This window comes from Condylura cristata, unplaced genomic scaffold (genome assembly GCF_000260355.1).
Source record: "Condylura cristata isolate star-nosed mole 26May11 unplaced genomic scaffold, ConCri1.0 scaffold00006, whole genome shotgun sequence".
NCBI classification, from domain to species: Eukaryota; Metazoa; Chordata; class Mammalia; order Eulipotyphla; family Talpidae; genus Condylura; species Condylura cristata.
This window is the reverse complement of record NW_004567107.1, coordinates 41,314,125-41,332,119: the sequence shown is the minus strand read 5'-3', so window position 1 is coordinate 41,332,119 and position 17,995 is coordinate 41,314,125. Positions and strand designations below refer to the sequence as shown.

General features: G+C 39.3%; 1 protein-coding gene across 2 annotated transcripts in view; it reads left to right on the top strand.

Moving 5' to 3' along the window:
• Nucleotides 1-15,179, top strand: part of KIAA0020 (KIAA0020 ortholog) — a 37,623-nt gene extending 22,444 nt beyond the window's left edge. For both annotated transcript variants that reach the window (XM_012721661.1, XM_004678000.2), the window contains 5 exons: nt 5,297-5,439; nt 6,326-6,548; nt 8,129-8,216; nt 11,283-11,373; nt 15,027-15,179. In XM_012721661.1, coding sequence (XP_012577115.1) covers nt 5,297-5,439; nt 6,326-6,548; nt 8,129-8,216; nt 11,283-11,373; nt 15,027-15,159 — 678 coding nt within the window. In that variant the 3' untranslated portion in view covers nt 15,160-15,179. The remainder of the gene's footprint in view (nt 1-5,296; nt 5,440-6,325; nt 6,549-8,128; nt 8,217-11,282; nt 11,374-15,026) is intronic.
• Nucleotides 15,180-17,995: the final 2,816 nt, after the last annotated feature.

Below are 17,995 nucleotides of genomic sequence, written 5' to 3'. Positions count from 1 at the left end.
CCATCCACCACAAAGGCTGTTGCAGTATGCAATGTTTTTTTTCAAAATAACCAAGGAAGCTTATTGTTGTTATGTGTTCTGTTCAATGTAGCCAGACTTCCTGAAATGTCAAGATGAAATCACAGCCTGATCACCTGAACTGTCCCCTTTCAAAATGAATGCAGAGTTTTCTCACCTGCTTTACCTTCCAAAGTAAACATACTTGAAAAGTTTTGACCCATTTTACCCTGGAATTGATGGTATCATGCAGCTGCTTTGACAGCAACTTTCCTCTGAAAGTGAATTAAGTGACCTGACCAGTTACTGTGTAAAGTGCACAGTTGATGCATACTTTAGCATGCCTTATCTTTTAAATATACAGAAAGGTATAAATAATAATAGATTCACTGCAATGAAAAAATAAACTAGGCAAGTATATTTCAAACCCTTTATTCCTGGTTGCATATCCCATTCCATCCCTGCTATATCCTCACTGATGAATTTGGTACTTATATATTTAAATGCATTTCCTTATCTGATCATATAGGTAGACTTGCATTATTTTTGCATTTTTACAAAGTGTACAAATGGTATCTTATGTTTTCTCCACCTTTTTTTTGGGGAGGCATTATGTTTGATATTCACCATTGGAAGTTAACAAACCTTTTTAACAAAGGGTGAGATTAGTAATTTCTTGAGGCTTTGTGCACTGTGATCTCTGTTGCCTGTTGCTTGTTCTGTTATAACCCCTTAAGATTAAAAAAGCTATCTTGTAGGAATTATGGACATAGGCTAAAGGTTGTATTTAAACCCACTGGCCATCATACCTAACCCTACTCTGCATCATTCATTATTCAGTGGCAAGTAGAGTTCTGCTCTGTCATGGTTCATTTTTCCATTGATGAAAATTTAAATTGTTTACAATGTTAACATATTTTTTGCTATTACAGTAATTTTGTATATCTCTTTGTTTTCTAAGCGGTTTACTTAGCAGGATCTCTGGGTTGCCTGGCAGGCTGCATAAATGTTTATATATAGTCAAGTGTCCACATTTCTCACTCAGCCATTACAAAACCTGTTGCATATGCAGTGCTTTCAAAAATAGCCAAGGAAGCTTAGTGTTGCGAAGCACTCATTTAGAGTAACTGGATTTCCTGAAATATCAGGTTGAAATTGTAACCCAGTGAACACACTCCTTTTCTCTACACTGAGCTCCAGTTCAATCTGCAGATACTGTTCTCTGTTCTTCCAGCCTGACCTGGTCTCCTGGTCCTCTCAGCATCTCTAGTATTTGTCCTTCCATTCATTTACTTACTAGTTAATTGTGAGAAGGCTCAGTATTGTCAGATTGAGGAATACTGCATGAATGAGTGAGGCAGGGTGGGGTGCAGATTTTGGGGAAGGAGAAGCACATGCACTGTCCAGGATGGCAGCCACCACTTGGTTGCAGGCTTTGAAATACGATCTCCATGGTGATAGATATCCAAATTCTTTTTTCTTTTAAAATGTGATACAAAGTACACATCGCATAGAATTTACCATGCTAACAGTTTTTAAGTGTGCAGTCTAAGTGTCTTCACACTGGCTGTCTTCACATTGTTGTGTAGCTAGTCTCTAGAATTATTTTGTCTTGAAAAACTTAAATTACATACTTAACTACACCTTCCAGTTTGTTAATGCAGCAGAAACCATCTCCAAGTGTTTTGGATAAACACTAGAAGACTGCAGACCCTGCCTCATGATCTCCCATCTACATTAATTTGTTAAATCTCTTCATTAAGTTTCTTTTATGCCTTCTGCTTAGATTTTTGCTTCTTAAAGTTAACACCAGTTGGCATTTCTTTTCGTCCCCATAAACAACCTGCCATGGAGGTATGTATGTGGGCAGGTCCCCCACTAGCACCATTTTTCTCATGTTGTTATGTTATTGAGGAATGAAACTGTCCCACCTGACTTTGAACCAAGACAAAACTGGAAGAACTGCTTATACATCATTTCACTTAAAGTTCCAGTTTCTAAGATTTAATGTATGTCTTGGAAGTCCTTGCTTTTCAGCTTCTTAAACCACTTCCATCCCAAAGTTGTATGTATTAAGCTAATCTGTATTAGACTGACCCTTAAGTATGAAACCAGAAGATGCTACTGTACATCAAGGGATCTATGACCTACTCATGCCACCTCTTAGCTCTTATACTAAGAAAAAAAAACTACCAGGATCATTTATAGTTCTTCACTACAGACTTCTTTAATTTTCTTTTTCAAAAGAAATGTTTTAAAGCTATACTCCAGAGTGAGTGACTTTTAAGGACAGCAAAGTTGTAAGGGTTTTATAAAATGATTATGGCGATTAACCCTAGTTATGTATCATTGTCTTCTATTTCAACAAATTAACAAATTATAGCATCTGTCCTTTTTATGAATCTGTTAAACCTTAAACAGATAAAGCTAAACTAAAAGTAGTCCATATTTTTGGCATGAAGCACTTTGTTATCAAAAATGCACATGAGTCCATTTTGAGGTATGTTTACCTTGAAATTACAAAAGAGCTGTTTCCTGCATTCTAAGTTATGTGCACTTTTGTGCCTAATCTTTTGTTAATAGTAAGCTTTTTTCCCTGGATGATATAATTTATATTCGTTTTGAGGTAGTTATATCTGTTGCATCTATTATCTGAACACTTTTACTTTGGTAAAATTTTTATAAATGACCTTACCTTAAACATCTTCAGAGGGCACTTCAGGGGTTAGAATTTCTTGAAGAGGCCACCATGTCTTGCCGTTCCATGTCCTGGATGAGTGACCTTCACAAGTGTCAGCTGCTGTTGCTAATTTTAAGAAACATGATACACGGGCCCTCCCTGGTGGCGCAGCGGGTTAAAGCACAGCAAGCGGGTTACAGCCGCTTCCACATGAGTTCGATTCCTGCCTGCCCCGGAGGTGACCACATGGTGTGGCAGACCTCTCCTGACCCGCCCACTGCTCCCCTCAGCAGTGTACTTCGTCGATCTGCCTGTTCTGTTCCCCACTCTGTCTCTGGTGAAGCCTCTCACCGCCCCTGAGCCTCTGGCCTGTACCCCAGTTCTGTATGCATAAATAAATAAATCTTTAAAAAAAAAAAAAAAAAAAAAAAACATGATACACTTGTACAGAAAATGAGGGAAGTTTGGGTCTTAAAAAGAGAAACATGATGTGTGGAATCTGGAGTTAGAGTCTCAGCCTTGGGGCCACCAGTTTCTCTGTATTGTGATCCCATAGTAGGTTACTGTCTTAATTTCTTATTTGTTTTCTTATACTTAAAGTACTAATCTCATTGTAGTATGTTGACTCTATTCTTTTTTTTTTTTTTTTTAAAGATTTATTTATTTGTACATACAGAACTGGGGTACAGGCCAGAGGCTCAGGGGCGGTGAGAGGATTCACCAGAGACAGTGGGGAGCAGAACAGGCAGATGATGAAGTACACTGCTGAGGGGAGCAGTGGGCGGGCCAGGAGAGGTCTGCCACGCCATGTGGTCACCTCCTGGGCAGGCGGGAATCGAACTCATGTGGAAGTGGCTTCAGCCTCTCAGTGCAGCGCTCTAACCCGCTGCGCCACCAGGGAGGGCCTGTTGACTCTATTCTTAAGAGAATAGCAGATCTGAGTGTGTCATCTTATAGAGAATTTCTTTCCTTAAGAGGGAATTCAGTCATAGTGGCTGACTATGGAAAACCATGCACAGGACCTCAGATTACTAAAAGTGGATCTACAAAATGAACAATGACTCTGCTCCTAGGAATCTACCCAAACCACACAAAAGGAAACCTGCACGTCTGCTTACAATAGTTAAGATACGGAAACAACCTAAATGAACAAAAATAGATGAATGGGTCAGGAAGATTTGGTACATGTATGTAGTGGAATATTACTCAGCAGTCAAAAAGAAATAAACTCATGCCATTCGTAGCAATGGGGCTGGAGGGGCCTCTGCTCAGTGATATAAGCCAGAAGGAAACAAACATTCGGATGATTTCACTAGAGGAAGAATATAGGGAAACCAAACAAAGGATTAAAAAAGACAAAACTTGCAGAGAAACTATAGATCTGAGGCATACAGCAAAGGAGGGGAGGGAAGAGGGGAAGAGAGGGGTCAAAACTGGGAGGGATGGCCACAAGGGATTATGGTGATGGCTCAGGCTTGGTGTGGTGATGGGAGATACATTGGGACTACAACTAATGGCAGAAGCCAAAATATAAGAAAAGAATGAAGTCTAATCAATAAAAATAAAAAGGAGGCAGCTGATTTCTTATGAAAGAGACTAGAGTTAGACTCAGGTGACCAGGACTTGTCTACACCCTGTGGGTGGCTACATCCTCTAGCAGGTCACCTCTCTTTCTGGGTTCCTCATCTATAAACCTGGGGTGTCACCCTACATTATTTCTGTGATGCCCGCCAGTTGTTTAGAATCTCTAGCCCTCAACACACTTTTTCAAATACTTGGTAGGTTTTTTCTGAGAGTTAAGAATGATGGAGGGGGTGAAAACAAACTAATGGTAGGGTTTTCTGTTGTATTTTCTCTATTAAATAAAGAAATCTTAGACAGTGACATTTCTGTCTTTGAACACATTAACAGATTTACTGAGAACTTAGCTGGGGTGGGGATGACATTGCCTGTTGTTTCGTAAATTAAAAATAGAAAAATAAGGTTACTGTTCTTGGGTAAGTTGAAAATGCCTTAGGAGTGTAATTACTTGTAACTGTTCCATGGACTCTTTCTGTATTTGGTTCCCCGACCCCCCCCCCCACTTTGTTTTCAACACTATACTTAAACATTCTTCATTTTCTGTGAAAAACAAACCTAGCTTTAAAAGCTTTTATCCACTTATTCTGTTCAACAGAGTTTCTTTATCTCCCTTCACATACATCTCATTGGGGAAATTCTTAGAAGAATGTTCTTCATCCGTGCTGTTGCTACATTTAAGTGCAGCTGCAAATTAACTGTATGTGTTCACTGATGCTGCAAGCAGTGTCCCTAGTAATTATGGCCTGAGAAATAGTGGTTGTGTGAAGGAAGATAACTCATTCAGATATGTTTTTTGTTAAGTCCATGGGTTTGGTGAGTTAAATATTAATGGATTGTTCAGTAATTAATGGTGTGTTCATTAATATGTCACAGTAGAGAATCGGTTTTGTGTTCCAAATGTAAACTTCTTTGTGCTTTAATGAGATGACTTAGGACTAGCCCTGCATTTTCCATGATGTTGGGGACAATTTTCCATTGAGATTCCTAGTATACTTTTAAGTGTAAAGTCTCATTTTTTTTGTTTGTATAATTTTACAGGAAATTATTAGTTCTTTGCCTAACCTAGTAAGCGACAAGTATGGAAAGAAGGTCCTATTGTACTTACTAAGTCCCAGAGACCCAGCACATACAGTACGAGAAATCATAGAAGTTCTGCAGAAGGGCGATGGAAATGCACACAGGTAAGGAGTAGAATGATAGCTTGAGACCTTCCTCTGCTCTGTTGATTACTAATTTGAGAAACAACATGCTTCCGGAAATCTACTCAAACATGCACACCCTCTCTTATGCATCCTCCATTCTGTCTGAATTTCAAAAGTGAATCTCATTTTTTAAGCCTCAAGTTTTTATTTTGAAATGAAAATAAGAGCTCCAAGCCAAAAGAAAGTCTCTGAGTGCCTGGCACTCTGAGTATAGCAGGTTTTGCTTTGTGTTTTTTTTTTTTTTTTTTTTTTTAAAGATTTATTTATTTGTGCATACAGAACTGGGGTACAGGCCAGAGGCTCAGGGGCGGCGAGAGGCTTCACCAGAGACAGAGTGGGGAACAGAACAGGCAGATCGACGAAGTACACTGCTGAGGGGAGCAGCGGGCGGGCCAGGAGAGGTCTGCCACACCATGTGGTCACCTCCAGGGCAGGCGGGAATCGAACTCATGCAGAAGCGGCTTTAGATTCTCAGTGCTGTGCTTTAACCCGCTGCGCCACCAGGGAGGGCCGGTTTTGCTTTGTTTTTAAAGGTTCTGGTGCCATTAGTTCTCTGGAGTAAAGTCCACTAAGTGTAAACCTGTGCTGTATTGTAATCTGTTAATTGTTTGGAATAATCATTTGGATTGCTGTGATTTTTACATGAGGCAGGCTTCAGTTACTGAGTGCTGGCCCTGTGCCAGGCACCGCGGGGACCCAGAGGACACAAAGAGATGGTAGCTAGCCCTCTCGGCTTGCTTATCATCTGCAAACACAGTAGAAGGACAGTTACAGTAGAGAGTGACACAGTTTGTTATAAACTCTTAGAGGTTTTTGTGACAAAATTGCTAGATTTCCTTTAATACTTCATTTGCTATTCTAACAGTAAGAAAGATACAGACATTCGCCGACGAGAACTCTTAGAATCCATTTCTCCGGCTTTGTTAAGCTATCTGCAAGGACATGCTAAAGAGGTGGTGTTAGATAAGTCTGTTTGTGTGCTGGTGTCTGTTATTCTGGGAGCTGCCATTGGAGACGTTCAGCCTGCCATGAATGCCATCGCCAGTTTAGCAGCAACAGAGCTACATCCTGGTGGCAAGGATGGTGAGGTAATGTGCTGTGATAAGACAGGCCGCCATAGACTGGAAACTGCAATCACTAAGAATATTATAATTACCTCAACTTACCAGTAATTACCAATGCATTTGAAAATTGTGAATTCATACATGCAACAGTCTTCCTCAGACATTTGACTACATAGTTCTCAGAGTAAAAATGAAATCTCAGTGTGGCTCTCCATTGTTCATGATTGCCTTAAGGTTGTCTTTCCAGTGTATTCTGTTGTCTTAATTCTGCTTTGACATTGCTGTGGACTTCACTACTTCTGTATCTCTCTGCATTAGTATTTTTTCACTCAGCCTTGAATGCTGCCCATGTCTCCATTTTCCTGTGTTCTCCATTTAGACAACTTACTTGTCCTTCAGTGTCCCCAGTTGTTCCATGAAGACTTTTCCTATTTCTCTCATAAAAAATAATTTCCTCTTTCTGATGGCTCCTGCCTGTATTATTTCAGCCTCATGTTATTCTGCTTTGCATCTTAAGTTCATTGGTTCATGTACCTGGTACATGCTGACATTCTCCCTCTGTTTTTCCTCTCTTCCCTACCTAACCCCTCCTTGCAAAAAAAAAAAAAAAAAAAAAAAGCTTGCCATTGTAATGTACAGAACAGTTAAATAAATATTTACATAGTTTAATTTTGAGATAAATGCTGTGAAGAAAAACTACAAAGATTGTATAAAAATGGGAGCTACTCTATCCCAGGAAGGCTTCCATGATGCAACTGATACCGAAAGGATTAGTAGCTTAATGAAGAATGGTAGAAAAAAAGAGTCTAGGAAAAGGAAAAAGCCTGCAGCAGGAGAGAGCTCAGCAGGTTTGAGAACAGAAGGCCTGGCCTGGAGGGTTGGAAATCAGTGAACAAAGTAAAGGGGAGGGCAGAAGTCTTGCAGGTATTTTGTCCTGTACTACATTGTACACTCCTGACAAATGGGCATGTTTGGGGAGCCATGAACCCCTGTGCTCAAAAAGCAGATAATATTAACCATCAGGAAAGCAGCATAATGAAAGTTGTCTCTGAGAGAAGACTGACCCTACCATCCCCACTGCTTGCTGAGAACAGGGTCTAAGGACTCTAGGAAAAATTGCTGTAGCCCTTGAAAAAGGAGTGAGACTGAACTGAAAAGCTGCTTGGTTGGCTTCCTCATCAGAAACTGTTCCTGATGTGGTCATATGTATTCACACATCCAGTTAGCATGAGGTTTTACTGTTTATTCCGTACAGATTCTATATGTGCATTACAACTGTGCATTACAATCTGGTCGATGGTTTTAGCTTGATCTTAAGATGAACTTTGTGACATTACTGTTTGTACTGGGACTTGTGACGGCTCAGCCTGAACTGTTTTTCAGTGGTTGTATTATCTTGAGTAATCAGCTTTCTGTGAGCCTGGGGGTTTGGTCTAGATCCTTGGTTCCTCCAGGTACAATGGTCATTTTAAAGTAAGACCTCCTATGCCAACCTGTGGGACTTCAACTTGGCAGAATCCTTATCTGGTTGTGTAGAATGGATTTCAGGCCAAAGTGTGAATGAAAACAACTTTTTAAATTAATGCCTTCTTGACCCCTTATAGCTTCACGTTGCAGAACATCCTGCAGGACATCTAGTTCTGAAGTGGCTAATAGAGCAAGATAAAAAGATGGAAAAAAATGGGAGAAAAGGTAAGCTATGAAACTTGATCTTTTCCTGTGACTCTTTGTAATTTCAGTAATTCCTGGCATTCCTGAACTTTGTCAACCATTTAAGTTCAAGTAAAAGTTTGTTTTGTTTCAGACTGGTATGTGCAAATGAATAATTTGGTGATAATTGCAAATAATGCTTCTTTTCCATAAAAACTTAGGTGCTGGGATCCTTAAATTTACCTTCTATTCCCAATCCTGCTTCCCCGCCTCTCCTGTCCCTGTTACTTAGGGGTTCTAACCAGATTTAATAGGTGTTCTAGAATTTCCATTCTATTTCTTGAGTGTAGTGAGAGCAGAATAGGGGAGTCTGTTTATGAGGTTTATTACCCCAGTTAAAAGACACTGTTTCTCGTTTTTTTTTTTTTTTTGAAGGAAGGATAAGCAGAAAAAAATTATCCTCATCAGAATATTTTGAACTGGTACTTATTTAGCACTGATATACATGTTTCCAAAAACAAGTGAGTTATTGGAATGTCTTGATCTTTTCATAAATTTTATAGCTGCTTTTCAGAAACTCAGCTCTCACAAGGATACCATCATTTCTGTAATTCAAAAGTTGCATGCCATCCCCCTCAGTCCTGTCTTTGACCAGACCTTCTCTAACTAAATTTAAACTCCATCTGGTATTTTAGCAATGAGGAGATTTTTCCTCCTGTGAGTTAAGCAGTTTGAGCTTTCTATTACTATATCTGAACAAAGTGACAAACCATGAATTTATGTCCCCCAGCAAGTTCAAATGGTGAGTGAGGCAGTCATTATAGCAGTGTAAGCAGTCTTTTCTTGCTATCCCTTGAAAAATAGTCTTGAGACTCATTTTCACTGTAAATGTTTTGTGGAAGTCAAGTCTAGAATAAGTTGTGAGGGGAAAAAAAATTTAATTGAATCATCTTTTCATTATTAAAAAATGGGTGCATAATTGGCTGAGTTTCTATCAGAAAAGTTGACTGACTCAGCTGTTTAAAATCCAAAGAATTTTCTAGTGATTTTTCTCCTTATTTAATAAGCACTTACCGCCCTAAAATATACCTGTTTGGACCAGCTGTGTGTTTCAGTTTCATGTATCACTAAATGAATGCAATGGCTGTCTTAGTTACTGGTTGCTATATAATAGGTCACCTCAAATCTCAGTAATTTTCAAAACAGTCATTTGCTCAGTGTTTGTTGGAGCTTGTTCTACTTTACTCAGACACTTAGGGCTGCTTTGCTTAAAGTTAGAGTAGCCACTTTCCCAGTTGACACCAGCTGCTTCTTAATGAACTGGGGTACAGGCCAGAGGTGCAGGGGCATTGAAAAGATTCACCGGAGACACAATGGGGAGCAGAATAGGCAGATCTACTCAAATACACTGCTGAGGGGAGCAACGAGTGGGTCAGGAGAAATCTGCTACACCATGTGGGTCACCTGTCTGGTGGGAATCGAACTCGTGCTGAAGTGGCTTTAGTTTCATAGTGCTGTGCTTTAACTAGCTGCGCCACCAGGGAGGACCCAGTGGTCAGTTATTAAAAGAACAAAGTAGTTGCATAGTATTTACCTGACTTAGTCTCAGGAATTACACATAACCTCATTTTTTACTATGCTCTTGGTCAATTTAGTGACAAAGACCCATCTAGATACAGAGGGAAAAGGCATAGGTTCCCACCTCACCATGGTGGTACGGCTGTATTCCAGAAGAGTGTTCAGGACAGAGATACTGTTGTGGTCACCTATAGAAAACACCACCTACCTTACCGGTTGATCTCTTGTCTCCTTAGCATGTGTCCTTAGCATTGATCTCTTGTCTCCTTAGCTAAATAGCCATAGGCCTCTTTTGTCTTTTAAAAACTCCTTTATTTTGGGTATCTTCCAAAGAATTGCACATGCCACTTATCCAAGATATGTTTGTCTTTAAGAGATTGTCCATATTACTGTCTGTACTAAATCTAGCCTTCAAAATTTCTCCTTTATCGAAAAATAGTTTCACTTAGATGGCAGAGAGAATAGTATTATATGAGTACCTTGGAATCAGATGCACTATAATGACAAAAGAGGTGTGGCATTGTAGAAAGAAAGTGTGAGTTGAAACGACAATAGTCATTTGACCTCGAGTTCTATTCTTTGGCATCTTCTGAGTGAGCATTTTCCATGAGAGAAAATTTGAATTCAACCAAACACAGGGTGCAACTGTAAAACATTTACTTCCTGAGTAACTTTTTAGGTCATGGTTAAATCATTAAACATTACAAGAAATGCAAACATGATCAAGTGATGGTTTTATAAGAATTCATTATTTCTCTTGAAGCATTTACTACTAAATATGACTGAGGGTTTGGATCAGAGTTGAATGAACTAGTTGCATTAAAAATGTATTATATAGGCCCTCCATGGTGGCGCAGCGGGTTAAAGCACAGCACTTAGAATCTAAAGCCGCTTCCGCATGAGTCCGATTCCCACCTGCCCCGGAGGTGACCACATGGCGTGGCAGACCTCTCCTGACCCGCCCGCTGCTCCCCTTAGCAGTGTACTTCGTGGATCTGCCTGTTCTGCTCCCCACTCTGTCTCTGGTGAAGCCTCTCGCCGCCCCTGAGCCTCTGGCCTGTACCCCAGTTCTGTATGCACAAATAAATTAATCTTTTAAAAAAAATGTATTATATAAACACGAGCTGGAATTTTTGGAGCTAGAGATTGGACTAGAAGTATTTTAATTAACTTTATTTTTTTTAAAGATTTATTTATTTATTCATATAGAACTGGGGTATAGGCCAGAGATGCGAAGGGTGAGAGGATACACCAGAGACAGAGCAGGGAGCAGAACAGGCAGATCGACGAAGTACACTGCTGAGGGGAGCAGTGGGCGGGTCAGAAGAGGTCTGCCGCGCCATGTGGTCACCTCAGAGGCAGGCGGGAATCGAACTCATGCTGAAGTGGCTTAAGCTTCTTAGTGCTGTGCTTTAACCCGCTGCGCCACCAGGGAGGGCCTAATTAACTTTTTTTTTAAAGTATATTTGCAAATCCACGAATAGTAGTAGAGAAGGAGGTTGGGAGTTTAAATCACTGTATATTTTACAGGTTGTTTTGCAAAAACTCTCTTTGAGCATGTTGGCATGAAGAACCTGAAGTCCTGGGCCAGTGTAAATCGAGGTGCCATTATTCTTTCCAGGTATGTATGATGTGTGCCTTCGTCCACACAGGTTCCTCAGTCTGAATGCCTCTTCATACAAAAGAGACTTGTAATTCTTGTTCCCGTTAATTCAACCTCTGTTCCCATTAGTCCCATGTCACTTATGCTGTATACCAAATATTAGAAAACAAAGGCAACTCTTTCATTGTTTTTTTTGTTTTTCAACTGCCTTCTTTTGGGTGCCAAAGATCATTAAATTATAATATTCAAGGTATCATCATCATAGTTTAACCATATTTAAGATTTTGACCAAAATGAGTCCCTATGAAAACTGACACAGTTGTCACAGCTGTGACCGTGAGATTGACTTTACAGTAATTTCTTTTATTGTTTTCAGCCACTCTGAAAGTTTTAAAGAAAAATGTATTACTAAAATCTGCAATCAGATCATTTATTTCTAATTAAAATGATAGAAAACTGATGATTTGTGAATTGAGGAATATACTCTGGATGTAGTCATGTCCAGTTGTTTATAAGTCACTGAAATTTTTATGAAACCCCTACATTAAGGACATTTATTTAAAACAAACTTGTGTGTTTTGAAATCATTTTTTTTTCTCCAAAGTTTGAAAGCAAGGTATCACTCTTAGTTCAAACATCCTATGGTATTTTGCAAACAACATACCATATGATTTAATTTGTATTATTTATAAATGTATGTTTCTTCAGTATATAACTTGATTTGGTACACATGAACTCAAAAACACACATGCTCCATATGAGCATTCATTTCTGCAGGTATATTCACATCCAGACATGGGTAATTCAGGTCATTTAGTTCATTTTCCAGTTGATGTTAAACAGCCAGAATCCCTTAGCTGAAGTGTGACCTTTTCTGAATCAGATTGCTTCAGTAGGTATTAGAAGTGTTAACACTCTGGATACCTTGTGTTATATACTCAACTAAAAATTCCTTAGGAAAATAAAAGCTATGGAACAAAATTTGAGCAATGTCCTAAATTAATGTACATTGCACATCAATCTAAATCTCCTCTGGGTGGATTTCAAACCTATGGATGATAATATATAGGCTTTTTTTTATGGAATACTACTTAGAAATGGAAAAGAACACATGAAATTTGTGGTTCTGAAGGGAAGTTCAATTATTAGATAATCTGATAATTGATATAATTGTTTTTAGAATAGTGTCACATATTTGATATGTTTGGTAAAATTCACTGCTTGTTTGTATTTTACTGCAAACTGCTACAATTTTTAAATACTTTTTAAAAATAGCTGTGTGGTTACATTTTTACTCTTCTGTATGTGTATGCTTCACTCACCCCCTACCAATCTCCCTTGCCAATGTGATTTTGTATTTGTTAAACCAGCCTGGCATCCCTGGGGTAAAACCTACTTGGATGGGGACGTGATTATTTGAGTAGTTGCTGTGTCTGGTTTGCTATGAATTTTTGCATATGTGTGCATCAGGGACGTCAGTCTGTCATCCCTCATTTGGGCTGAAAGTTGGGGTAATGGTGGCCGCAGAATGTCTTGGAGGCTTTTCTATCCTTTTTGAATTTTTTGATGTGTTTGAATAGGATAGATATGATGTCCTCTTTGATGTTTTGGTAGAATTCACAAGCATTGTTTTGTTCTTAGGGAGACTTTATTTAAAGCTCTCAGCTTTTGTGATTGTGATTGGACTGTTTAAGCTTATGTTTCATGGTTCAGCCTTGAAAGGTAGTACCAACCTAAAAAAAAGTGTCTGTTTCTTCTACATTGTCCAATTTGTTTGCATGGAGATACTGGTAGTATATTCTTGTGATCCTTTGTGTTTTATTGTGATCCTTTGTGTTTCCATAGCATCTAGTTAATTTCACCTTTCCTTTCTGGTGCTATTTATTTGGGTTGTCGCTCTTCTTAGAAGCAAGCCTAAGTGTTTGTCACTTTTGTTTTCACAGAACTTGCTCAAGCTTTCACTGATCTTTTATATCAGTTTTGTTTTCTGTGTCCTTTTTTTTTAAAGCATTTATTTATGCATATAAGAACTGGGGTGTAGGCCACAGGTGTGGGGAGCGGTGAGAGGATTCTCCAGAGACAGATTGGGCAGCAAAACATGTGGATGTACTGAAATACTCTGCTGAGGGGAGCAGCAGGTGGGCAGAACAGGAGAAGTCTGCACCATGTGGATTAGCTCCCTGAAGGGGGCTTGGACTCAGAGTGACTGGAGATAGCTTGTTAGCACTGTGTCTTAACCCACTGAGCCACCAGGGAGGCCCCTGTATCCTTTATTTAATATTTAATCTTTATTCTTCTACAGATTATTGGATTTGTTCATCTTCTAGTTCCTTCAGCTGTTTAATTTCTACATGTTTTGATTTATTCTGGGATTCTTTTTGTGGTTAAGCTTTATACCATTGTGATCTGAAAAAATACTTGATAAAATTTTAGTTTTCAGACATTTTCTGAGACATGTTTTTTGTTCTAGTATATAATCTGTTCTTGAGAATGTTCCATGTGTACTTGAGAGGAATGTGTGTTCCTTTTTCTGGGAATGGAAATCTTTGTAAATGTCCATTAAATCTCTGGTTCAACACTCGATTTAAGGCCTTTATTTCGTTGGTAATTTTTTTTTTCCCCCTGCTGCCTTCCTTGGTTAATTTTCTGTCTCAATAATTATCTCTTTTTGTCAGTTATATGTTGAGGTCTCTAACAAAATAATTGTATTTTTGTCACTATGTTGTTTTATAATAGGTCTTAATAGTTGCTTTATATAATTAGGTCTCCTTGTGTTAGGTGCATAAATATTAATAATAGCTTAATATCTTTCTGATGAATTGTTGCCTTGATCATTATAAAGTGTCTATCTTTTCCCTGAGTACCCTTTTTTGGCTGAAAGTCTGTACCTGATAGGAAAATAATAATTCCTGCTTTTCTGTCTGCATTATTGGTTTCCAGCTCTTTACTCCAACCTTTAACTTAAGATTGTTTTTGCCATTTGGCTTTCGATGAGTTACCTGCTGAAAAATACAGGTGGCTGAAAAATTTTAACCCAGTCAGTTATTCTGTTCCTTTTAATGTGTGATGCCAGGCTATTCACATTTAGGGTCTCAGTTTTGTTGAGCAGTGGGCTTGTCACTGCCACCTCCTCTCTTCTCCCCCCTGGAAACTGTTCTGTGTTCCACTTGGCCTAACTTCCCACTTCTCCCTGCTCTGTTCTGCCATGGATTGTGACCTTTGAAACTTGATTCTCCTGTTGGCCAGGTCTGGGTCTGGTCCACGGGGCTTCTGCTCTGGGACTGATTGGGCCTGGCATTCAGGTGTCCCCAAGAGGGTACTTGTTCTGTCTCACAGCAGTGGCCATCATCTCACGCTGCCCTGCCTAGACACCTGGGCTGCAAGTGCTGCACACCCTGGCTACGCCCAAGGGCGTGGTGTGTTCTCTTACTCACCGATTCCGCCTTCTGCTTTGGGGCTCATGATCAAGTTGACCTGGCTAGCCCCCATCATTTAAATGGTAATAAATGAATAGATAGATAGATAATGAATAAGTAAGTAAATAAAATATAATAAAAAGATTGGTTTCACAAATTAGTGAACTTTTTATACTGTGACTACATAATAGATTTGTAGGTGATCTTAAGTGTTTTATGAAATTTAATATCTTGTTTAATTTTGCCTCTTTGCAGTCTTCTCCAGAGTTCTGAACAAGAAGTCGCAAACAAAGTCAAAGCTGGACTGAAAAGTTTGATTCCTACATTGGAAAAAAACAAAAACACCAGCAAAGGAATAGAAGCACTACTTGAAAAATTGACTGCATAAGTAAAAACAGTTAAGAATGAGATGGGATCACTTTCCTTGTTTTTTTCCATTTTCCTATGAATGCTCTATGTATGGGTTTCTTCTTTGTACAAGAGTATTTATAAAAAAAATTTTTAATGATCTTTAAAAAAAAAAAATCCCAGTCATCTTTGTCATTGAGTAGTATGCAAATCAAAATGTGAGGCAATAATGTGAAAGATTTAACAACTATGTGTGTTAGAACCAGCCATGTTTGAATTAGTTGCATGAATTGATTCAAGGGAGAAGGGAAGGCTTCATGGAGGGGATAGTGGAGAGGGCCTCAGAGAATGTATCAAAGAGCCATGGTGAACTTGGTGGAAACAGTGAGGTGGAAATTTTGAACTGACCTGCAGGAACTTTAGAACCTTGATGGCTGTAGGGAGGAAGAATCCATGCAATGATGTTAACTGTGTTCCTTACCACTTTACACCTTGTTTTTTATGCTGGATTTTGATTGAAAGTGATTTAATGAATTAGGGAATGAATTAGTGCTGATGAATTAGGGAATACAGTAGGCAGTAGTGTTAAGGTCAAGGTCACTGAAAAAAAACCTCCCACTTTGAATTTGGGCCTTTCAAGTGAATAGGACTGTCTCCATGGTAGTGGGATCCTGTAGGGTTTGGGCTACAGAGAAGAAGATAACAAAACTAGTAATAGTGCAGAAGCTTGAATTGAAGTGAGAGATAGGATTTTTTAATCTAAAACTGCTTGGCTTATAGCAGCAGTGCTTAGGAGGAAGAGGAGGTCAGTATAGCCCGGCCTGTGAATACCTGACACATTTTGACACCAAGCCTTGGTGACACCAAGTAACCTGCTGTAACAGGACACCCACTCAGACCTGTCACTGCAGTTGTGGCTGCTAGAGAATAGTTATGCCTCTATTGACCAGAATGTGGGATCCCAGGACCACTCCTAACACAAGCTGCCGGCACGCCACATGGTGCCATCTTCTGCTGGGTGCATTGGATTCTATTTAAAAAATGAGTGGGTGCCTTTAATTCCTTCATGGTGGGTCCCAGGCTCCAACCAGCACCAGTGCAAACACCTTCCCACCCCCAGCTGGTTTGAATGATGGAAAATGGGACAGCTGGGGCCTGGGGGTGGGTGAGGAGGTGAATGGGAAAGGTATGGTCAGCTCTTGCTTTTCATTTGATTAATACATTGTAAGTTTGCCTTTCTATATAAAGGGTCCATTCAGAAAGGGGGGGGGTGTCTCTGATAATTTTTTATCTTTGACAGTAAAAAGAAAGTAAAATAATATACAGGATTTGAAAAGTTAAAGCATGTAATAAAAGCAGCAATTTTTCCCCACCTAGTTTCCCCCATACTCCTGCCTTATCTCCCCAGAAGCAATTACTTTTCTGCTAGACTTTTAAATACCTAGTTTTGGGGTTTTGTTTCTGATATACCAGTTTTAGATATTTTCTTTTATCTTTCTATTATGGGAAAAGACATTAAGACATTTTTATCTCTACTTTTACCCACTTGTCTATCTTCCCACTAGAATTGTATTGTTGTGTTGTTTCTTTTTTGATATATCAGTGTTCAGAATTTATATGATTATGCGACATAAATTGTTAAATATTGAAGTAATGAACTGTCTTTACATTTCCCATACTATTTTATATTTCCTAGAATTAATAATACCTCATTTGTTTTCATTTGCTTCCTTTTCTCCATCCCTGATATTAATTCTAACTCATTTTTTTAAAGTCAAAATTGCTTAAACATTTTAACAAACACCATATTCCTCTTTTCTGCCTGACAGTGTTTTACTTGTGTCCTCCCTTTCCCCCATTGCGTGGGTATTCTGGCCGATACTGGCACTCACCTTGGTCAAACATGTGCTCAGATTTTAGCAAGCCCACCCACTATGCCCTGTGCCATGCCAACATTTCCCTTGTGTATCTTGTGCAAAAGAGCACTGGCTGGAACAAATCTTGGGGACCATCCCTAAGGTCGATAGTTTAGGTAGGGCTAGCAAACCAGTCTGGGCGATGAACTTAGAAAAGAATTGGTGCTCCTGAGAAAGGTTTCTTAGATCATAGACCCGCGAGAGGCCCCTTTCCTGCCAACTGACTGGTATGTACCCACCAGACATGAGAGCTTTTCAGCTAATCTGACAGCCACACGAGAAAGATGACAGGATGCTGAGGATGACTGAGTAAAAAGTGGGCAGAATTTGGAACCTCGATGATGAGCTGCTGAGTAAGTCAACTACTGTGCTACCTTAGTCCTGTACTTTTGGCTATGTGACAGAATACACTGATTCATCATCTAGTCCATCTTAAAAGTTTACTCCCCTGAGTTTCAGAAGATTGATTTTCACACTATGCAACACATCAAATCAGCTAATGTTTCTGCTTTCTCCTGGAGCACCCCCTCTCTGAGCGGACTTTGTGGGTGTTGCAAAGAACTGCAGTACAGACGTAATCCTAGCTGTTCCCTTCTTTTCTTCTGTGGAAAACCATTTCTCGAATCCTGTGCATTTTTTATTTTTGCCTAACACACGCTCCTAAATGGGTCACAGTAGAATCCTGAGAAAGTGTGACTATGTCGTTTAATTATGGAAGGCATTGGTCAACATTGTCTCTGACTTGCAGAAATGCTGTAGAAGGCTAGTTGCCTCCTTACTCTCAATCTTTAACATGTGGCCTTTGTTACAGGAGAAGGGGGCTTCTCTTAAGGGTTACAAGACTTTTTAATCCCCAGTCTGTTTATATTTCAGAATCATGTACCAGCTTATGTCATGTATGTTGAGTGTGCTGGCACTTGTTCAGCCATGTTAGTCAGAAAAGTGAAGCCCTTCCATTCT